The following is a 16,901-nucleotide window of genomic DNA, read 5'->3' as shown; positions in this document are numbered from 1 at the left end:
GAGAGAGAGAGAGAGAGAGAGAGGAGAAGGAGAGAGAGAGAGAGGAAAGAGAGACAGACGAGGTGTGTTAAGTTCTGTTTGTAATAGCAGCGGTGCACTCTAGCTGTTGGCCAGCAGCTGTGCTGAGCTTGTAACACAACCCCCCCATAAACACAACCCCCCCGGTCTTGAGGCCAGCTGATTAATTGGTGGCGCACCATATTATTTCTGCACCCCATAGTCTGCGACTACATCATCAGGTGTTCCATATCGGGCCCTTTCAAGGAGCCACTGGGAAGGTATTAGAAACCCAGCGGGCACAACCCAGGTCTCACATCCTGGTGTTGAGACTCATCAAGGACACACATGAGAGGACCTGGGGGGGTCTGAGTCTGCATGAGAAGCATGAGGGTAGCTGGCATTGGAGACACACACACACATACCTACCCACGCACACGGACGCACGCTCACACGGACGCACGCTCACACGGGACGCACGCTCCCACGGACGCACGCTCACACGGACGCACGCTCACACGGACGCACGCACGATCGGACGCACGCAACACGGACGCACGCACGCACACGCACACGGACGCACGCACGCACACGCACACGGACGCACGCACGCACACGCACTCGGACGCACGCACGCACACACACTCGGACGCACGCACGCACACTCGGACGCACGCACACACACTCGGACGCACGCACACACACTCGGAACGCACGCACACACAATCGCACACGCACGCACACACAATCGCACACGCACGCACGCAAACACATTCACACGCAAACAATCACACGCACATGCTCACATTCACACACAACATTCACATCCATTACCTCCCCAAACACACACACACAGACAGACACGGGACAGCCCACACTCACATTACAGATGTGCACAAGCGTGCACACAGAGACAAACACTCAGCGACACAGTGTTGAGGAGACCAGAAGCTGGACAGCTGGGTTTAGAATCTGAGAACAGAGATGACAGGCACACACAGAGCTGGAGAGTGAGAGAGTAGGAGAGTGAGAAAGAGTGAGGTACCTCTGCAGCAGAGAATAGCCAGGAGTGACTGCCACTGAGAGACACAAGAGACAATGTGAAGAAAACCCACACACACACACACTTTCTTATACAGACAAAACACTCATACATACCAACACCCCATCATCACACTGTGAAGTACGTTTTCATACAGTCTGAGACCACAGATACAAAGACCACAATTTTATACAGACCCGTCACGTCTATATGTTCACATTTACATCAGTGGGTCCCCCATGTTGATGTGTGTGGAACAGGGGAAGCCACACACACACACACACACACACACACACACACACACGTGAGCAGACGGCAGAGACAGAGAGAGGCCGGTTAGTCTGGGGCACTCACACACACAGCACGGCAGGGCAGGGCGTAACTGAGGAGGATGTGAGTGAGACGAAAGAGTAAGAGACAGAGGGAAGAGGCAAGCAAGAGAGAGAGAGAGAGACAACCGAACGAGGAAGAGAGAGGGAGACCCAACCTATACGAGATGGTATGGAGCAGCTGGAGTCGGAGCGGAGGATTTTAAGTCCAGGATGTTGCACTGGGGAGAGAGAAAGAGAGATAGGGGCGGGGCAGAGAGGATCGGAGAGAGAGACCTAAGGAACATGCATCATGCACTGTAATTCAAAGAAGAGACAGAGACAGGAAGAGGGAGAGAGAGAGAGAGAGAGAGAGAGAGAGGGGGGGGGATAGAGAGAGGGTGAGAGAGAGAGAGGGGGGGGGGATGAGGAGGGGGATAGAGAGAGAGAGGGGAGAGAGAGGAGGAGGGGGAGAGAGAGAGAGAGAGAGAGAGAGAGAGAGAGAGAGAGAGAGAGAGAGAGAGAGAGACTCGGCAAATGTATGCCATGCATATGCAAAAAAAATGGAGGTGATGAAAAAATGAGAGATGATGAGAGAAGGTGAGAATAGAAGAATAGAAGAGATTTCAGTGACCTGAACCTCCACAACACGGAATGAAAAAGTGCGAATGTTGATGAACGGAGAAATGACATCACTGATGGAGTCCTCATCAGGAAGAGAACATGCCAGTGAGTACAGTATGTCCCTCAAGGTGTGGGGTCAGGTCCAGTTAAGGGTGCTCCTTCACACAGGAGCAGTAGCCCCACCAAGCTCTTCACCAGCATCACACCAGGTTCTGCTGCGGTGCTAAAGCAGCCTCACCTCTACAGGGGTCGTTCTTAACCAGGAACTCATCCAGGGCCATCCAGGCCCCCCTCGACCCGCACCATCAACCGTATCTGCGCAGGATACGGACCAGGCGTAGCTGCTGGGAGTCTCCAAACTGGGGGGGGTGGGGGCGGGAGGGGAGAGGTGGAGGGTGAGGAGAGGGAGGGAGGGAGAGAGGAGAGAGAGGGAGGGAGGAGAGAGGGGAGAGAGGGAGGGAGAGAGAGGGAGAGAGGGAGGGAGAGGGGAGAGAGAGAGAGAGAGGGAGAGGGGAGAGAGAGAGAGAGAGGGAGAGAGGGAGAGAGGGAGGGAGAGAGGGAGGAGAGGGAGAGGGAGGGAGGAGAGAGGGAAGTAGAGAGGGAGGGAGATGGGAGAGAGAGAGGGAAGGAGAGAAAAGAGTGTAGACAGGAGGAGCAATATTTGGAGTAAAAAAAAGGGGAAAACAGTATTAGAGTCGTTTTGATAGCTGAGACATTTGTCAAACAAACATATTAAAGGCACTGTTCAAAACGGAAATAATTTCCATGATATCCATGCAGACAAGCATGCATTTAACATCTTAGACGATTTAGATCAGCCACAATGTCCCGTTGTATTAACATCTTTACGACTTAGATCAGTTTAGACCAACGTCCCGTTGCCCTCCAAAAGCTTAGATTGCCATAGCATTAATAAAACAAAAACAACCCAGAATCACACGCCTCTTCCCTTCGACGGACATCACCACCACCAAAGAAATGAGGACCATATTAAAAAATCAACCCCCCACACCTCAATCTTCTAGTTTCTTGATTATGTAAATGTCATTATCAATCTTGCAACACACATCACATGGACAGGGCCTGTGAAATCTGCTCCAGGACTGGCAGGGAACCCACACGCATGCCGTGCATATTTGGGTAATGGTTCAGGGATCCCCCACAACCCAGCCAGGAAATGCCTGGTGACGGTGGTTTAAGGAGTTTCACACAACCATCCCCGAGACATGCGACAGCATGTGTTGTGAACAGACTCCTTTTAGCACAGAGGTTGTTTGTTAATTCTATAATCCAGGGCAACCTTCCCTTTACCCACTGTTGCCTCAGACATCACGAAACGGACCCGTTTTACAAAGAAAAACAACTTCCAGCTGCAGCCAAGAGTCATTAGTGAGTATCTGAAGCAGATTTCTGAGGCCACGTCACAAACACGCCAGTCACTTTACCTGGTTCCCAAGGAAGAACTACAAAATATCCAGCAGACATGGAGAAGAAAACAAGAAGAAACAGAGAGAAAGAGAGTGAAATAACAGGCACAAATATGATTTTGAAAACAACTTCAGAATGTCTAATATTAGGAATCAAGTTTGTTTGATTCTGGATGATGTGGTACTGTCCCACTCTTGTCCATCTGTAATGGAGGCTGGTGCTTAACTATGGCAGCGCATACGTAGGGGTGTGTGGGGATCAGCGCTCTGGTCCTGATGGATGGGTTAGAGTGCTCGCAAATAGCAGAATCAGGGTGGCGAGTTAAAATGGCACAGTGAGAGGGTGAAATCAGGACAGGCATAGACAAACGGAAATAGAGAGCGCACACACACACACACACACAGACCAAGAGAGCTCTGAGACAGACATGCGCACACACACACACACACACACACACACACACACACACACACCACACAGTGAGAGAGCTCAGCGAGTAAGTTTGATGGTTCCAAGGCCTGTGCAGTCCAGTAAATGAGTCTTGATGCTGTCAGTATCAGTAATGGAAGACACACGTAACACAAAGCAGCTCCTTCAGTCGCTGGAATTATGGGATATAATTAGTTAGTTGAAGGAAAGCGCACACTGCTCACAGCTCCAGGGCCGCGGGGGTAGTGTTGCCGTGGTAAAATGATGAAGCGTTTCACTCATGTTACACACTCACACAACCGGCAATGCACCTTTAACCCGAAATGGCAGAACCATCACGAGATGTTATGGTGAATACAACGTCAGTTAGAAACACAGAGACGTGTACGTGCAGCCCAGCATCACGATGGACATTGTGTAGACAAATCTAACTGACGTCAGCGTGGTCAGACTACAGACCGACGCCACACATGCCGGTCCTGAAGGTCCTGAAGGTCCTGTGGTGACGTGTACTCACTCGGTACTTGTTCTCCCCTATCTGCTCCACCTGGAACCTCTTAGCACACTTGCACTGGGCCACTTGTCTGGTGACCTGCATTGGGAAACGGGTGGAGCTCAGATTACACGTTCTACACGGCTGCAAGGACAAACATGAACCAGGTGGGGGCGCTGGAGTTTGTGGTACCTCATCCTCAATCTTGTCTGCGTCTGTGGTGGGTCTGTATGCGTCCTTGTTAGGGTGCAGCGCTGCCACAAACTCATAATAATCGATGTATCCGTCACCATCTCGGTCAAAGATGTCCGCCACTGCCGTCATCTCCAGCTTGCTGGTGGGGAATTCTGTTGAAGGACGAGCATATTCAGAAAATAATATTATTTTAATATTTAAATTTTGTCTTGCATGGTTTCTGCTCAGTGTTATCAAAAGTGTAAACGTGTGTGTGTGTGTGTGTGTGTGTGTGTGTGTGTGTGTGTGTGTGTGTGTGCGCACGCGCGCGTGTGCGTATGTGTGTGTGTGTGAGAGAACATACTTGAGGCCAGAATGCCATCGATGAACTCCTGTCGGGTGATTTTGCCGTCCTGGTCTTTGTCTATGCGTCTAAAGAAGTCCATGACGCGGGACTTCTTATGATTCATCCAGCGCATGTATTTCTTCCGCCATACGTCAAAGTCAAAGTTGGCAAACTCCTTCAGCTGTAGCGCAGGAGAGGAGGTGAACATATCATAATGCACTTCACATAATAATAAATATTACAAAAAATATAAAATAAATAATTAGCTAATCTTCTAAACCTGAAGTGTCCTTCCAGAAAGACAATTCACAATGAAACAAGCACAGCTGGTGTAAAATGAAACACCATGCGAGGTGTGAATACGTGTATAACAGCTGCAGTACCTCCTCCAGCCTGTCAAGGGCGTCGTGGAGCTTTCTCTGGCGGTCCAGGGCTAGCAGCCAAACCTGCTGCCAGCGGGAACACAGCTGGGTGAGGCGCGGGTTGCCCCCCGTCACCTGCACAGAATGCTGAGGCTGCTGCGGCTGGGGTTTCCCTGGAGGACGGGAGTGGGTGGAGGTCAGGGTGGAGGTCAGGGTGGGGGGAGAGAGCAAACAGAGCATGATCTACTCAGCACAGTCCACAGCTCGTTCCACACGTATCCAACAGCAGGCACACGGGTGTGTGTGGGTGAGGCGGGTGTGTGTGGGTGAGGCGGGTGTGTGTGGGTGAGGCGGGTGTGTGTGGGTGGGGCGGGTGTGTGTGGGTGGGGCGGGTGTGTGTGTGTGGGGCGGGTGTGTGTGTGTGGGGCGGGTGTGTGTGGGTGAGGCGGGTGTGTGTGGGTGAGGCGGGTGTGTGTGGGTGAGGCGGGTGTGTGGGTGTGGGGCGGGTGTGTGGGTGTGGGGCGGGTGTGTGTGGGTGAGGCGGGTGTGTGGGTGAGGCGGGTGTGTGGGTGAGGCGGGTGTGTGTGTGTGGGGCGGGTGTGTGTGGGTGGGGCGGGTGTGTGTGGGTGAGGCGGGTGTGTGTGGGTGAGGCGGGTGTGTGTGGGTGAGGCGGGTGTGTGTGGGTGAGGCGGGTGTGTGGGGTCACTCACGGGCACCTCGCCTCTCCGCCAGGCTACTGGGGGGTTCTGCCACTTTCCTTTTGTAGGTCTTAGTCACTTTGTCCACGTCAGGCTGCTTACGAGTCATTTCCTCCATGAACATCTGGAAGAGTTTGACCATTTTTTTCTATATATACAAACTGCACCTCATTCTTCACTCTAAACATTCTGTTATTGATCATTTAAAGAAGAAGAAACAAACAAACATCCATCCACCCACCCACCAAAAAATGTTGTGGGCACTGGGACAAACGGGTTAATGAAGTCCTTCGTACCTGGTGCTCAGTGATGAGTGTTTTCAGTTGAGGAATGTCCTGGGGGAGGGGCTCAGTGTCACGCTGCACTAACGTAGTCTCCGCCCACTGTAGCCACGACAACAGTTCCTCCAGCAGAGCCGCGTTGTTGAGCAGTTCGGTGAGTGCCGCCTGCAACCGTTGCTCGTGCTGCTTGGCCCACGTCAGGACCTGGACAAATACCCACAATGCACCAGTGAGACGTGCCGCTACTACAGCCACGGCGAGGACGGATAAGGTTTTAAAGAAGCGAGAGCAGCCTGCCTCCTCGAAGCGAGCCCGGATGATGGTGATCCAGTGTTTGATGGTGGTGATGCAGTCGGGGTGGCACACGGCCAGGATGGCCTCGCCCATGCCGGCCGCCTTGGTCACGTCCACACGCTTCTCCTCCACCTTCTGCATGAAGTCCCGGTGCGTGTGCAGTAGCGTCTGGAGAGTCTCCGCCTCCTCTGGCAGGACGCCGCGGAAACGCAGGGTCTGCTCCGCCTCCGAGAGCCACTCCAACAGCAGCTGCACCGCAGCACGAAACTCCTCCGCCTGTGAGGAGAGAGACAGGAGAGGAGAGAGAGACAGGAGAGGAGAGAGAGACAGGAGAAGAGAGAGACAGGTGAGGAGAGAGACAGGAGAAGAGAGAGACAGGAGAAGAGAGGTGAGGAGAGAGAGAGACAGGTGAGGAGAGAGACAGGAGAAGAGAGAGACATGAGACATGAGAAGAGAGAGACAGGAGAGAGGTGAGGAGAGAGACAGGTGAGGAGAGAGAGACAGGAGAGGAGAGAGAGACAGGAGAGGAGAGAGAGACAGGAGAAGAGAGAGAGACAGGAGAAGAGAGAGACAGGTGAGGAGAGAGACAGGAGAAGAGAGAGACAGGAGAGAGGTGAGGAGAGAGACAGGAGTGAGAGACATGAGAGACAGGTGAGGAGAGAGACAGGTGAGGAGAGACAGGAAAGGAGAGAGAGAGAGAGACATGAGAGACAGGTGAAGAGAGAGACAGGAGAGGAGAGAGACAGGTGAGGAGAGAGACAGGAGAGAGAGACATGAGAGACAGGTGAGGAGAGAGACAGGTGAGGAGAGAGAAAGAGACAGGTGAAGAGAGAGACAGGAGAGGAGAGAGACAGGAGAGAGAGACATGAGAGACAGGTGAGGAGAGAGACAGGAGAAGAGAGAGACATGAGAAGAGAGAGACAGGAGACAGGTGAGGAGAGAGACAGGTGAAGAGAGAGACAAACAGGAACAGTCAACAAACAGGAACAGTATGTATAATCCTTTTCCCTTCTATTTTAAAGTCATCATGTTTCAGTAGTAACTGTAAAACCTCCAGCCCGTTGAAGGGCCAGTGCGCCTGCGTTGCAGTGCAGCTCCCCAGTGACTCGCCTGTTTCAGAGCTTGCTGCAGTCGGCTCTGCTTGGAGACCGACAGCGCGCACACCGTGTCCCACCGGTTGCTGAGCTCCTGCAGCTGAACTTTGACCCAGGCGCTGTCGTCCCTGCCCGTCTCCATCAGGTCGCGGGCGGAGCGTTTCAGAGCCTGCACACTGCTGGTCCTCTTCCCCAGCTCCTTCTGGAAAGCCTGCAACACCACCCACAGCACCACGCTCAAGCACCGCTCGCTATACATAACCTACCAGAGTGAAGAAGCTCTATGCAACTCCATTCAGATGGTGATTCGGGTGACTGGTACCTTATGGGAGTCCATGAGGTTAGAGACCAGGTCCAGGTCTCCATGGACAGGCTGGTCTTCAGCCAGCTGGGGCTCCACACGGTACAGCCAGTCCACCAGCGCCTGCAGGGCCTCTGCAAACTGCCCCGAGAACAGCAGAGCCTCCTCCAGCTTGTGCTGCCTGAGGACGAGAGAGACGGAGAGACGCCATGAGCCTTCATCTTCTCCCTTGGTGTGGAGCTCCGTTTAGGAGCACGCCGAGATGCAGAGAGCTAAAAAAACCGTCCCCCCTCACCTCTCCACACTCTTCCCGCAAACGGTGTCCCACTTGTCACGGACTTCACCCAGGAGGTTGTCCAGTCTCTGCGTGTCCGCTGCCAGTGTAGCTTTGTCCCTCATGCCCTTCCCAGAGCGCACTGTGGTGTCATAAACTGGCTGCTTGGAGCCAAGAGCCTTCTGAAACTCCTACAGGGAGATGAACAGGACGACGGATGACACATCAAAGTCAAACATTCATATATTCAGATTCTAACCAAAGTTGGTCGAGCGAAGGCGGGGCTATATGCGAAGGCGGGGCCATATGCAAATATTCACTGGCAACTTTAGGGACACGTTCGCGGTCTGCACGCCCTCTTCTCACCTTGTGCTTGGCCAGCTGAATCTTGATTTTGTCCGGCTCGTTGGAGATCTCCAGCTCAGAGTCCAGCCTGCTCTCAGCCTCCTCTAGCCAGTCGCTCAGCTTTCTCCAAGCCTCGTGGAACTGAAGAAAAACCCCACGTCACAACGCACGCAGTACTGAGGGTGGGGGGGGGGGGGGGGGGGTGTGTGTGTGTGGAGAGGAAGACAGGGCTGAGCGGGACGTAAGCGTACCTGTTTGGCCCTCTTGCGGGCCTCGTCCAGGTGGCGTCCCCTGTCCAAGGACCTTTGCACCAGCTTGTCCCAGCGGGCCTGCACGCTCAGCAGCAGGTTCTTGATGAGCACCACGTCCTGCTTAAGGCTGGCGAAGCGGAGCTGCGATCCCGCCTTCTCCAGAGCCAGCACCTGCTCACGGTGGACGTTCACCTCGTTCACAAACACCTGGACACGTGGACACACAGCAAAAGGTTACGATCGTCCAGGGACAGACTTGCTGAAGGTGACCGAAAAAATGGCAGGAAAGTGGGAAGAATCTGTGCCCCATATGGCCATTTAATGGAAGACCCATTCTCCACACGCCAAACATCTGAATCAAGCTTCTTCACCTTGTGCTCATCTATCTGGAAGAGGATGGTGTCGAGGATCAGGCTGGGTGGTTGGGCCATGTTCAGAGTCTGTTCAGCCTGGGTCAGCCAGTTGATGGTGTCCTGCAGGGAGGCCTGGAACCCCGTGGCTAACGCCACAGCCTCCTCCAGTTTAGCCTGAAACAGCACGGGCACGAGGCGGTGAGAAGCGAACGTGGCTACGGTTACTTCGGTATCCTCTAAAGTCAGCGCGTCGTTGATTCCCCTACCCTTCTGTCGTCCATCTTGGTGTTCAAACTGGCCCACTTGTTTTGCAGCAGGGCCAGGTTCTGCTGGGTCTGGGTGGTGCCAGGGCTCGCCTCCTCCCCGCCCCTGGCGAGCAGCATGGACTCCCCCTGATCCAGCAGCCGGTGGTACTGCTCGGCACGCTGCGCGACCTGGGCCTGCAGCTCCTACAAACAGAGCGCGGAGCTTAGCAAGCGCGAGGTCCCAGGTGTGGCGATGGCACCGGACTGTCCCCGTTACACCAGGGGGCGCTGCTCCGCGCGGGTGTGTGTGTGTGTGTGTGTGTGTGTGTGTGTGTGTGTGTGTGTGTGTGTGCGGTCTTCACCATGTGTTGCTGCAGCTGTTCCCTGGCCGTCTCGGGGAGGCCACCTGTGGGTTTGGCAGTGGACAGCTGACCTTCTGTACGCCTCAACCACTGGAGGAACTCCTCCAGCTCACCATGGAAACCCTCCGCCTGGAACGAATGGAGCAGGGTGGGTGGGGGCGGTGGGGGGTGGATGAGGCCTCCGTCCTCCATGCACAGTACATGTAGCCTCTCTGTACTTCCTTACAATTAGCAGCACTAGCCGGCTTGTTCAAGGACAAACGGTAATATGGTGTGTAGCCCGGCGGCCGGGCGGAGCACCTGCTGTAGGGCGGCTTCCAGGAGCTTCTGTCTCTCCTGGGTCTTCAGCAGCAGGCTCTCCCAACCGCGGTTCAGCTCGTCCAGCTGGTCGCGCAGGTGGCTGGCCTCGTCTCCGGGGCTGGACTCCAGCAGCTCGGCGCCTGCCCCGTTCACCGTCTCCACCGTGGACCGATGGGACAACACGTCGTTCCTCAGCACCTGTAAGGGCAGGGGGTGGAGGCACGGGCCGAGACCACCGTCAATTAAGGGGCGGAGGACACCGGGGGAGGGGTGATGGGGATGGGCGGGGGTGTCTGGGTGAAAGGGTGCACGTACGTGGTGCTTTGCCAGCTCGATCTCAATGGCCTTGGGGTCAGAACTGATGGGCCGCTGGGTGTCCAGGGTGGCGTGGGTGTGACTGAGCCAGGACTGTAGCTCGGAGAGAGCGTGCTGGAACTGGCCCAGTGCCAGAAGAGCTCCCTCCAGTTTGTGCTGAGAGCGAGAGAGCAAAAAAGAAAAACAAACAAACAAACAAACAAATGTTTAGAACACTTTAGGTTACACAGAGAGGAAACCTTGCAAGCTACTGTGTATTAACAACGCCTGAAATGATCAAGTAAATAGCGAACATATGCTAACCTGTCTGAGAGTGATTTTTTCTCCTAGGTTGTCCCACAGGTGCCTGAGCTCAGTGAGAGGCTCCTGGATCATGTCTCTGTCTGTTTGGTCTGTCCCCTTTTTGAGCAACAGCTCCCCCTGGTGGCAGAGCTTCTCCATGTCTATCTGCTGTTGATACACTTCAACCTTGAATTGCTGTTTTAAGAGAAAGTGAGAGGTGTGAACCAGAGTCCGTCGCCTGCAGGCTCTACTGGAGTAAAGAAAGCTAGTGGAGGAAACGATCTGAACCTTAAGCTCCTCAATCTGCTGTTTGACTGTGCTGAGGTCAGTTCCGATGGTCGGCATGTCGCACAATTTGATGACAGCGTTGTCCAGGTAGTCAAACATACCCTGACAACAGAAACAGCACAATTTTCAGCTGATACATGAATATTTTACAGCATCATTACAGATGGGGGGATGATGGATGTATAGCTGCATCAGCTCCATCTGTGCAGGAGGAGCTACCTGAAGAGCATCCTGGTACTGCACAGAAGCCGTCATGGCCTCGTCCAGCTTCTCCATCCTCTCCCTCCACGTGCGGTTCAAGCCTTCCCAGGCAGCGTTCATCTAGACACCGAGGCCAAACGGTCAAACCTCAGCACGCAAGTGTGGTGGACATGCAAAGTATTGTTCAGCCCCGAGCCGGACCGCCCATCTGCCTCACCTCATCAATGGTCTTCTTGACCTCTGGCTTCTCCGTTTCCCCACAGGCGAAGATCAGATCTGCTCCCAGCGTGCGTACGATCTCCAGCTCCTCCCTCAGACCGTCCGTCTCGGCCTTAATTGCCTGGGAGCACAGACACCGTTCAACTTCCATCTTACTGCTCATAGGACACGGAACTACAATTCCCATACGCACAAACGGCGTATGCAGCACTGACCTCCGCCGCCTCTATCTGCTGTTTAATGAGTGAAGGGTCCACCCCGGGGTCTTCCAGCTCCTTCACAATGTCCTGGGAGTCTCTCAGCGTGCTCAGCAGGGCGGCCATGTCGGCCCAGAACTTCCCTGACAAGTCCAGCACGTCCTGAAGCTTCCCCTCTCGCTCCTCGGCCCTCTGCCTGATTTCGTCCCACAGGGAGCGGAGACGCAGGAGTCTGGAGCGCACCGCTGTGGGGACGTTACACCAGCGTTACACCAGCGTTACACCAACGTTACACCAACGTTACACCAACGTTAACCCAACAAAGCTGCATTCACAGGAGCAGGTCCCCATGCAGCCTTCACGTTGAGAACCACAGAGAGCTGCACTGTTGAATCACTGGCATTATGTCGCACTAATACGCGTGTTGAGGTTCTTCTGTCTCACCCTGGGCCGCGGGGTCATCGTGGGGGGCGCGGGTGATCAGCTCCTCGCCACGGTTACACAGGGCACTGAAGGAGGGCAGCAGCTTGTCCAGCTCCAGGCCGGCAGCCCGGTGCTCGGCCAGCTGCTCCCGGATCTTCTCCACCTCGGCCGCCACGGGAGGGGGCTGTCGCAGTCGCTGAACAGCACCCTCTAGTGTCTCCAGCAATGGGTCCATCTTATCATGGAACTGAGAGGGAGGGAGGGAGGGAGGAGAAAGGGAGAGGGAGAGAGAGAGAAAGGCAGGGTGGGAGAGGGAGAGAGGTAAAGAGGGAGGGTGGGAGGGAGGGAGGAGGAGAAAGGGAGAGGGAGAGAGAGAGAAAGGCAGGGTGGGAGAGGGAGAGAGGTAAAGAGGGAGGGTGGGTGGAAGAGAGAGAGGGAGGGAAAGAGGGAGGCAAAGAAAGAGGGAGAGAAGGAGGTAGAGAGAGAGAGAGAGAGAGAGAGAGAGAGAGAAAGGGGGGGGAGGGGGGGAGGGAGAGAAGTCAATTAGGCCATTGAACATGTCCTGAATCACAGTCCCAGAGGTAAGACAGAAGACAGAAAGAGACTGAGAGAGAGAGAAGTCTAAAGACATGCTGATGAAAAGCCAGTATAATGCAGAGTGAAATTTAAACTGCTTCCCATTAACCCTGTGACAGCTTCATGAAATCTGATCAGGCTTTAACAGTCATTTTGTTACAATCGGTTATAGCACTCGTACAGCATTTGTACAGCAAACAAAGGTGTCACACAGCTTTGGTGAAAAAGTTTGGTTTCGATTTTAGATTCATTACACAACACCACACAACTACATTACAACCACTGCTACAAACTCTTTCAGCGTTAGGCTGAACCTACCATTTTACAAATCACCTCAGCATCGAAAGCCTGTTAGTGAAAGGCATTAGTCTTTAAGAGTGGCTTTGTTGAGCAGTGGATGTCTTACCTCCATCAGCTGAGGGTGTAGCGGAGAGTAGTGATGGTGAACACACAGAACATCCAGAACGAGTGATGGGATGGAGGGATGGGTTGATCAAACACATTAGGGATGGAAAGAGTGGGGGAGTCAAGGGACACACGAGGCCGGGGTGACGGGGGTGGTGGGGCAGGGAGGAGTGCCAAGGGTGGGGCGGGTGGGGCAGTGAGTGCGTGGCCAGGTGGTGCGGCAGTGCGAGAGTTATAGGGACGGGGTGGAGAAACAACACGATGCGTTAATCCAATGTACATGCAAACGAGCCAGCAAGCATTTCAACAACAGATGAAGACACACAATCAGTGGTGACTCAGCACGCTACGTAAAACGTGGTTTTAGTAACCCGAGTGTGGTCGTTTATTAACAAACAGGCGCCGTCACAGTTTAAACATGTGACCAGATTACAGAGGCTGTAGGACGTCTGGATGATGTACATGTGTGGAAACTACGGCTGTGATGGGATTATGGATTCTAGTGCTGAACAGAACAAGGTCAGTGTCACATGTAGGTGGGCGACAGAACACACACACACACACACACGCACACACAGGCAAATATAAGCCATACCTGTGCAGACTGAGAGAAGGCCTCATCCAGTGCTGCAGCCCGACCTTTGACCTCCTCTTTGATGGTCATGTAGCGACTCTTGGCCTCACTGTAGCGCTGCCTCACCGTTGCCCCCTCCTGGGGGCTCAACTCGGCCAGTTGCGGCCCGATCTTCAGTAGCTTGTCGATGTGGGGCTTGTGTTCGGCAATGGACTCCCTCAGGAGCTGCGAGGAGAACGGAGGAGGTGTCGTCAGGGAGAACATTAGATGATTCGCTCCCTAAAGAGACTCTAAAGTCTCCAAAGAGCACTAAAAAAAGACGTCTGCTTGTGATGGACGGACGGAGGGACACCCAGGCTCGGCGGGACGCTCACCCTCATCTGGTCCTGCTGCTGTCGCAGGGCGTCCGTGTCGATGGCGGGCGGCGGCAGCTGGGCGATCAGGGTCTCCGTCTCGCCCAGCCAGGGCTCCAGCTCCTCACAGGTCTCCCAGAAGCGGGCCACCAGCACCTGCGCCTGCTCCAGAGCGGAGAAGCGCTCGGCGTGGCTCCGGCCGACCGCCTCGTAGCGAGCGCCCAGCGACTCCGTCTTTACCTACAGGTGGGTGGGGGGAGAGTGTTGACCTTAGGAAGGTTATCCTCACCCAGTTCACCAACAACCTGACAGCACACTGGGCAGTTATGTTATTATGAAATTTATACAGAGAGAATTCACGTTTTTATAGCACATAAAACAGGAATGACTCAAGTGTTCCATGGCACTGAGCTACTTTTAGCCCCCTGAAGCACTAGCTAATGGTGCTTTCACAATTAACAACATGCACCCATCTGAAATGCTTAATATTAATATCGCTCAGCACTGCTAAAAAGCTCACACAACTGACCTAAGAGAACAGAGCCAACATTTCCATAAAGCTCTGGCTCAACAGTCCTACAGATCACGTCACTGCGTGTTTCTCTCGTATATTTAGGAAAGAAAAAAAAAAGACTTGGAAAAACATGTATTACACCTATAATGGTTGTCATAACTGATCTGACCCTTGACTTCCCTACTCTGTCCTCGGTATTGCTCTTTATATTACACGCACTCACACGCACACCCACACACACCCACACACACACACACTTCCCTCTCCCTCACCTTGAGTGCCTCTCTCTGTTGGTCTCCACAGCTCTCCAGGATATCCTCTCGGGTGTTGAGGAGCTGGTCAACCGTGTCTTTGTGGCGGATGATGTCAATGTTGAAGGCCCTCTGGACCTGCAGCTGGGCCACCGTGACGTCAGGCTCCAGACTGAGAGGCCCCAGAGATGCCAGCTTCCGCTCTGTCTCCCCCACCCAGGTCAGTTCTGCGTCCACTGCTTCCTCGTACTAAAACACACACACACACGCACACACGCGCACACACACACACACACACACACACACACACACAGTTTTAGACAGATAATACCGCCGACTTCCTACACTCTTCTGAGTGTTTTCAGCATCTTTTAAAAACCATGGTGCTGCTGAGTGAAAGAGTGCAATACCTGCTGTGACCTCTGGATGGCAGCCTGCACCAGCTGCACCCGCTGCGTGATGGTAGCGTCGGCCTGCCGGTAGCGATGGTTGGCGTCGGCCACGAGGCGGTCCAGGCCCTCGCGGGCACGCCAAGGCACCAGGTCCAGTAGGGCGCTGCTCACCTCGTTCACCGTGTCCAGAACCAGCCTCTTCTCAGCAGACACACACTTAAGCTCCTGACAGAAAAAGAAAAAACACATAGGTGTGTATGTGTGAATAGTGTCTCAGACGTTATATAAGAACACACAGAACCAAATCAATTCTGTACCTAATTTCACATTATTGGAATTCATTATAAAAGCAAAAACCATGTTCTTTATGAGGGAGGTAATTATTTTTTTAAAGGTTGTTTTCTAGAATACAGCCACTGCCAAGAAAACACTCCTCACCTTCTGTCTGTCCTGATAAGCAGGTGTGGGGTCTGGATCGGTGTTACTAAGCTCCGCCTCCACAGAGTCCAGCCATTGGTTGAGGTTTTCATGGGCAGTGGCGAATCGGGTGGAGAGTTGCAGTGCCTGCTCCAGTGTGCGGAGGGCCTTGCTGCTGCCTGCCGTCATTTCTGCGTAACGGCTCTTTATGCCATCCAGCTTCTCCTGGATAAGCAGCACCTCTTCACCTACACAGAGGAACCAAAGGGTCAGAACCTTCAAAACCATCTAAGAGTTTCTGTAAGAGCCACTGGTGGGTTGATACCTGTGGTCTGTTTCAGTAGAGCCTGTCCGTTCTTAATGGCCTGATCCACCGTCTTCTTCCTGCTTACGATCTCCTCATTCAGAGACTGAGAGAAACCAGAAAACGAAAACACTAGAAAAACTGCAGGTGTTTTAACATGTTGCATATAAAAAAAGACCTTTAACTATATGCCGATCCATAAATGACGAGCGAAATTAAAAACAGGCGTTATCCCCGGACTCCTTGCTGTGTCATACCAGAGTGTGTTTGTGCTGCTCAGCCAGCAGCTCAGGCTGGTAGCTTTGCACCGAGACCTCAGCCAGACGCTGGGCCACCTCAGCCAGCCAGTTCAGCACCTCCACCTCCTCCTCCCCAAACAGCTGCGCATTGGCCAGGGCCTGCTCCAGCAGGGCCTCTCGCCGAGCGCACCAATCACGCAGCCCTGTGTGCCCACAGCGCACCGCCCCCGTGCGCTCGCTCAGCCAATCACGGTCCACCGTGCAACTGAGGGTGGATAGTGATTGGCCGAGAGCCTCCAGGCGGTCCACCTCTGGTGCCCGAGAGAGCACCTCCTCTTGGAGGGCCTGGGTTTGTTACCCAGAGAGAAGGACGGAAGAGAGAGGGAGAGATGACAAGGGGAAAGAAGAAAGCAAAAAACAAACAGAAGGGAAAAATGACCATGGATGGTAAAAATAAATGGTAAATAACAAATCACAATGAATGAATGTAAAATACTGTTAAAAAAAAAGTTAAACAAAAATATCAAACAACAAGACACCATAAAACATGCTATGGATAAGACAAAAATAAAATGGGAATCTAAATAATACTCCAGAAACATGACGTGTTTCATCATAAAGACAGAAAACACAGAGAGTGTGGTGTTCAAGCTGGGGCCGACTAGAGGCCCGATCATACCCCAACCTTGCTGTTCTACCCCTGCAATGTTGTAATAGGGAGATACAAGGCCCTGCACAATCTTACACATCTCCAGGCATCTCCAGTGCACGGACACTACCAGACGAGGTGGAGGGTGGTACCTTGTGGCGGCCGATCTGCTGGGTGATTTTGGAGGTCTGGGTCCCCATGGGCTCCGCTGAGCTCAGACGTCGCTCCGTGCAGCTCAGCCACTCGGCCAGGGGCTCCATGGTCTCGTGGAACTGCAGCGCTAGAACCTGTAGCTCCTCTA

General features: G+C 53.5%; 1 protein-coding gene across 2 annotated transcripts in view; it reads right to left on the bottom strand.

Moving 5' to 3' along the window:
* Positions 1-875: 875 nt before the first annotated feature.
* The window catches only part of LOC143516850 (microtubule-actin cross-linking factor 1, isoforms 1/2/3/4/5-like), a 71,514-nt gene continuing 55,488 nt past the window's right edge, over positions 876-16,901 (bottom strand). Inside the window, exons 59-91 of one of the 2 annotated variants that reach the window (XM_077008719.1) lie at positions 16,753-16,901; positions 15,970-16,296; positions 15,734-15,818; positions 15,430-15,656; positions 15,010-15,216; positions 14,621-14,848; positions 13,856-14,074; positions 13,503-13,706; positions 11,948-12,173; positions 11,522-11,748; positions 11,305-11,427; positions 11,106-11,207; positions 10,887-10,988; positions 10,620-10,793; positions 10,317-10,472; positions 10,002-10,199; positions 9,702-9,830; positions 9,361-9,543; positions 9,113-9,268; positions 8,742-8,948; positions 8,512-8,631; positions 8,167-8,336; positions 7,893-8,052; positions 7,587-7,781; positions 6,480-6,752; positions 6,198-6,386; positions 5,914-6,025; positions 5,225-5,376; positions 4,860-5,022; positions 4,514-4,668; positions 4,346-4,420; positions 3,417-3,434; positions 876-2,330 (exon numbers count right to left, since the gene is read on the bottom strand). The exon at positions 16,753-16,901 is cut by the window's right edge and continues 11 nt beyond it. In XM_077008719.1, the coding sequence (XP_076864834.1) occupies positions 2,277-2,330; positions 3,417-3,434; positions 4,346-4,420; positions 4,514-4,668; positions 4,860-5,022; positions 5,225-5,376; positions 5,914-6,025; positions 6,198-6,386; positions 6,480-6,752; positions 7,587-7,781; positions 7,893-8,052; positions 8,167-8,336; positions 8,512-8,631; positions 8,742-8,948; positions 9,113-9,268; positions 9,361-9,543; positions 9,702-9,830; positions 10,002-10,199; positions 10,317-10,472; positions 10,620-10,793; positions 10,887-10,988; positions 11,106-11,207; positions 11,305-11,427; positions 11,522-11,748; positions 11,948-12,173; positions 13,503-13,706; positions 13,856-14,074; positions 14,621-14,848; positions 15,010-15,216; positions 15,430-15,656; positions 15,734-15,818; positions 15,970-16,296; positions 16,753-16,901 (5,465 nt within the window). In that variant the 3' untranslated portion in view covers positions 876-2,276. The remainder of the gene's footprint in view (positions 2,331-3,416; positions 3,435-4,345; positions 4,421-4,513; positions 4,669-4,859; positions 5,023-5,224; positions 5,377-5,913; positions 6,026-6,197; positions 6,387-6,479; positions 6,753-7,586; positions 7,782-7,892; positions 8,053-8,166; positions 8,337-8,511; positions 8,632-8,741; positions 8,949-9,112; positions 9,269-9,360; positions 9,544-9,701; positions 9,831-10,001; positions 10,200-10,316; positions 10,473-10,619; positions 10,794-10,886; positions 10,989-11,105; positions 11,208-11,304; positions 11,428-11,521; positions 11,749-11,947; positions 12,174-13,502; positions 13,707-13,855; positions 14,075-14,620; positions 14,849-15,009; positions 15,217-15,429; positions 15,657-15,733; positions 15,819-15,969; positions 16,297-16,752) is intronic. The other variant, XM_077008720.1, reaches the window with a different exon arrangement.

The sequence above is a fragment of the Brachyhypopomus gauderio genome, chromosome 6, assembly GCF_052324685.1.
Source record: "Brachyhypopomus gauderio isolate BG-103 chromosome 6, BGAUD_0.2, whole genome shotgun sequence".
NCBI lineage: Eukaryota > Metazoa > Chordata > Actinopteri > Gymnotiformes > Hypopomidae > Brachyhypopomus > Brachyhypopomus gauderio.
This window is presented reverse-complemented; position numbering and strand designations above follow the sequence as displayed.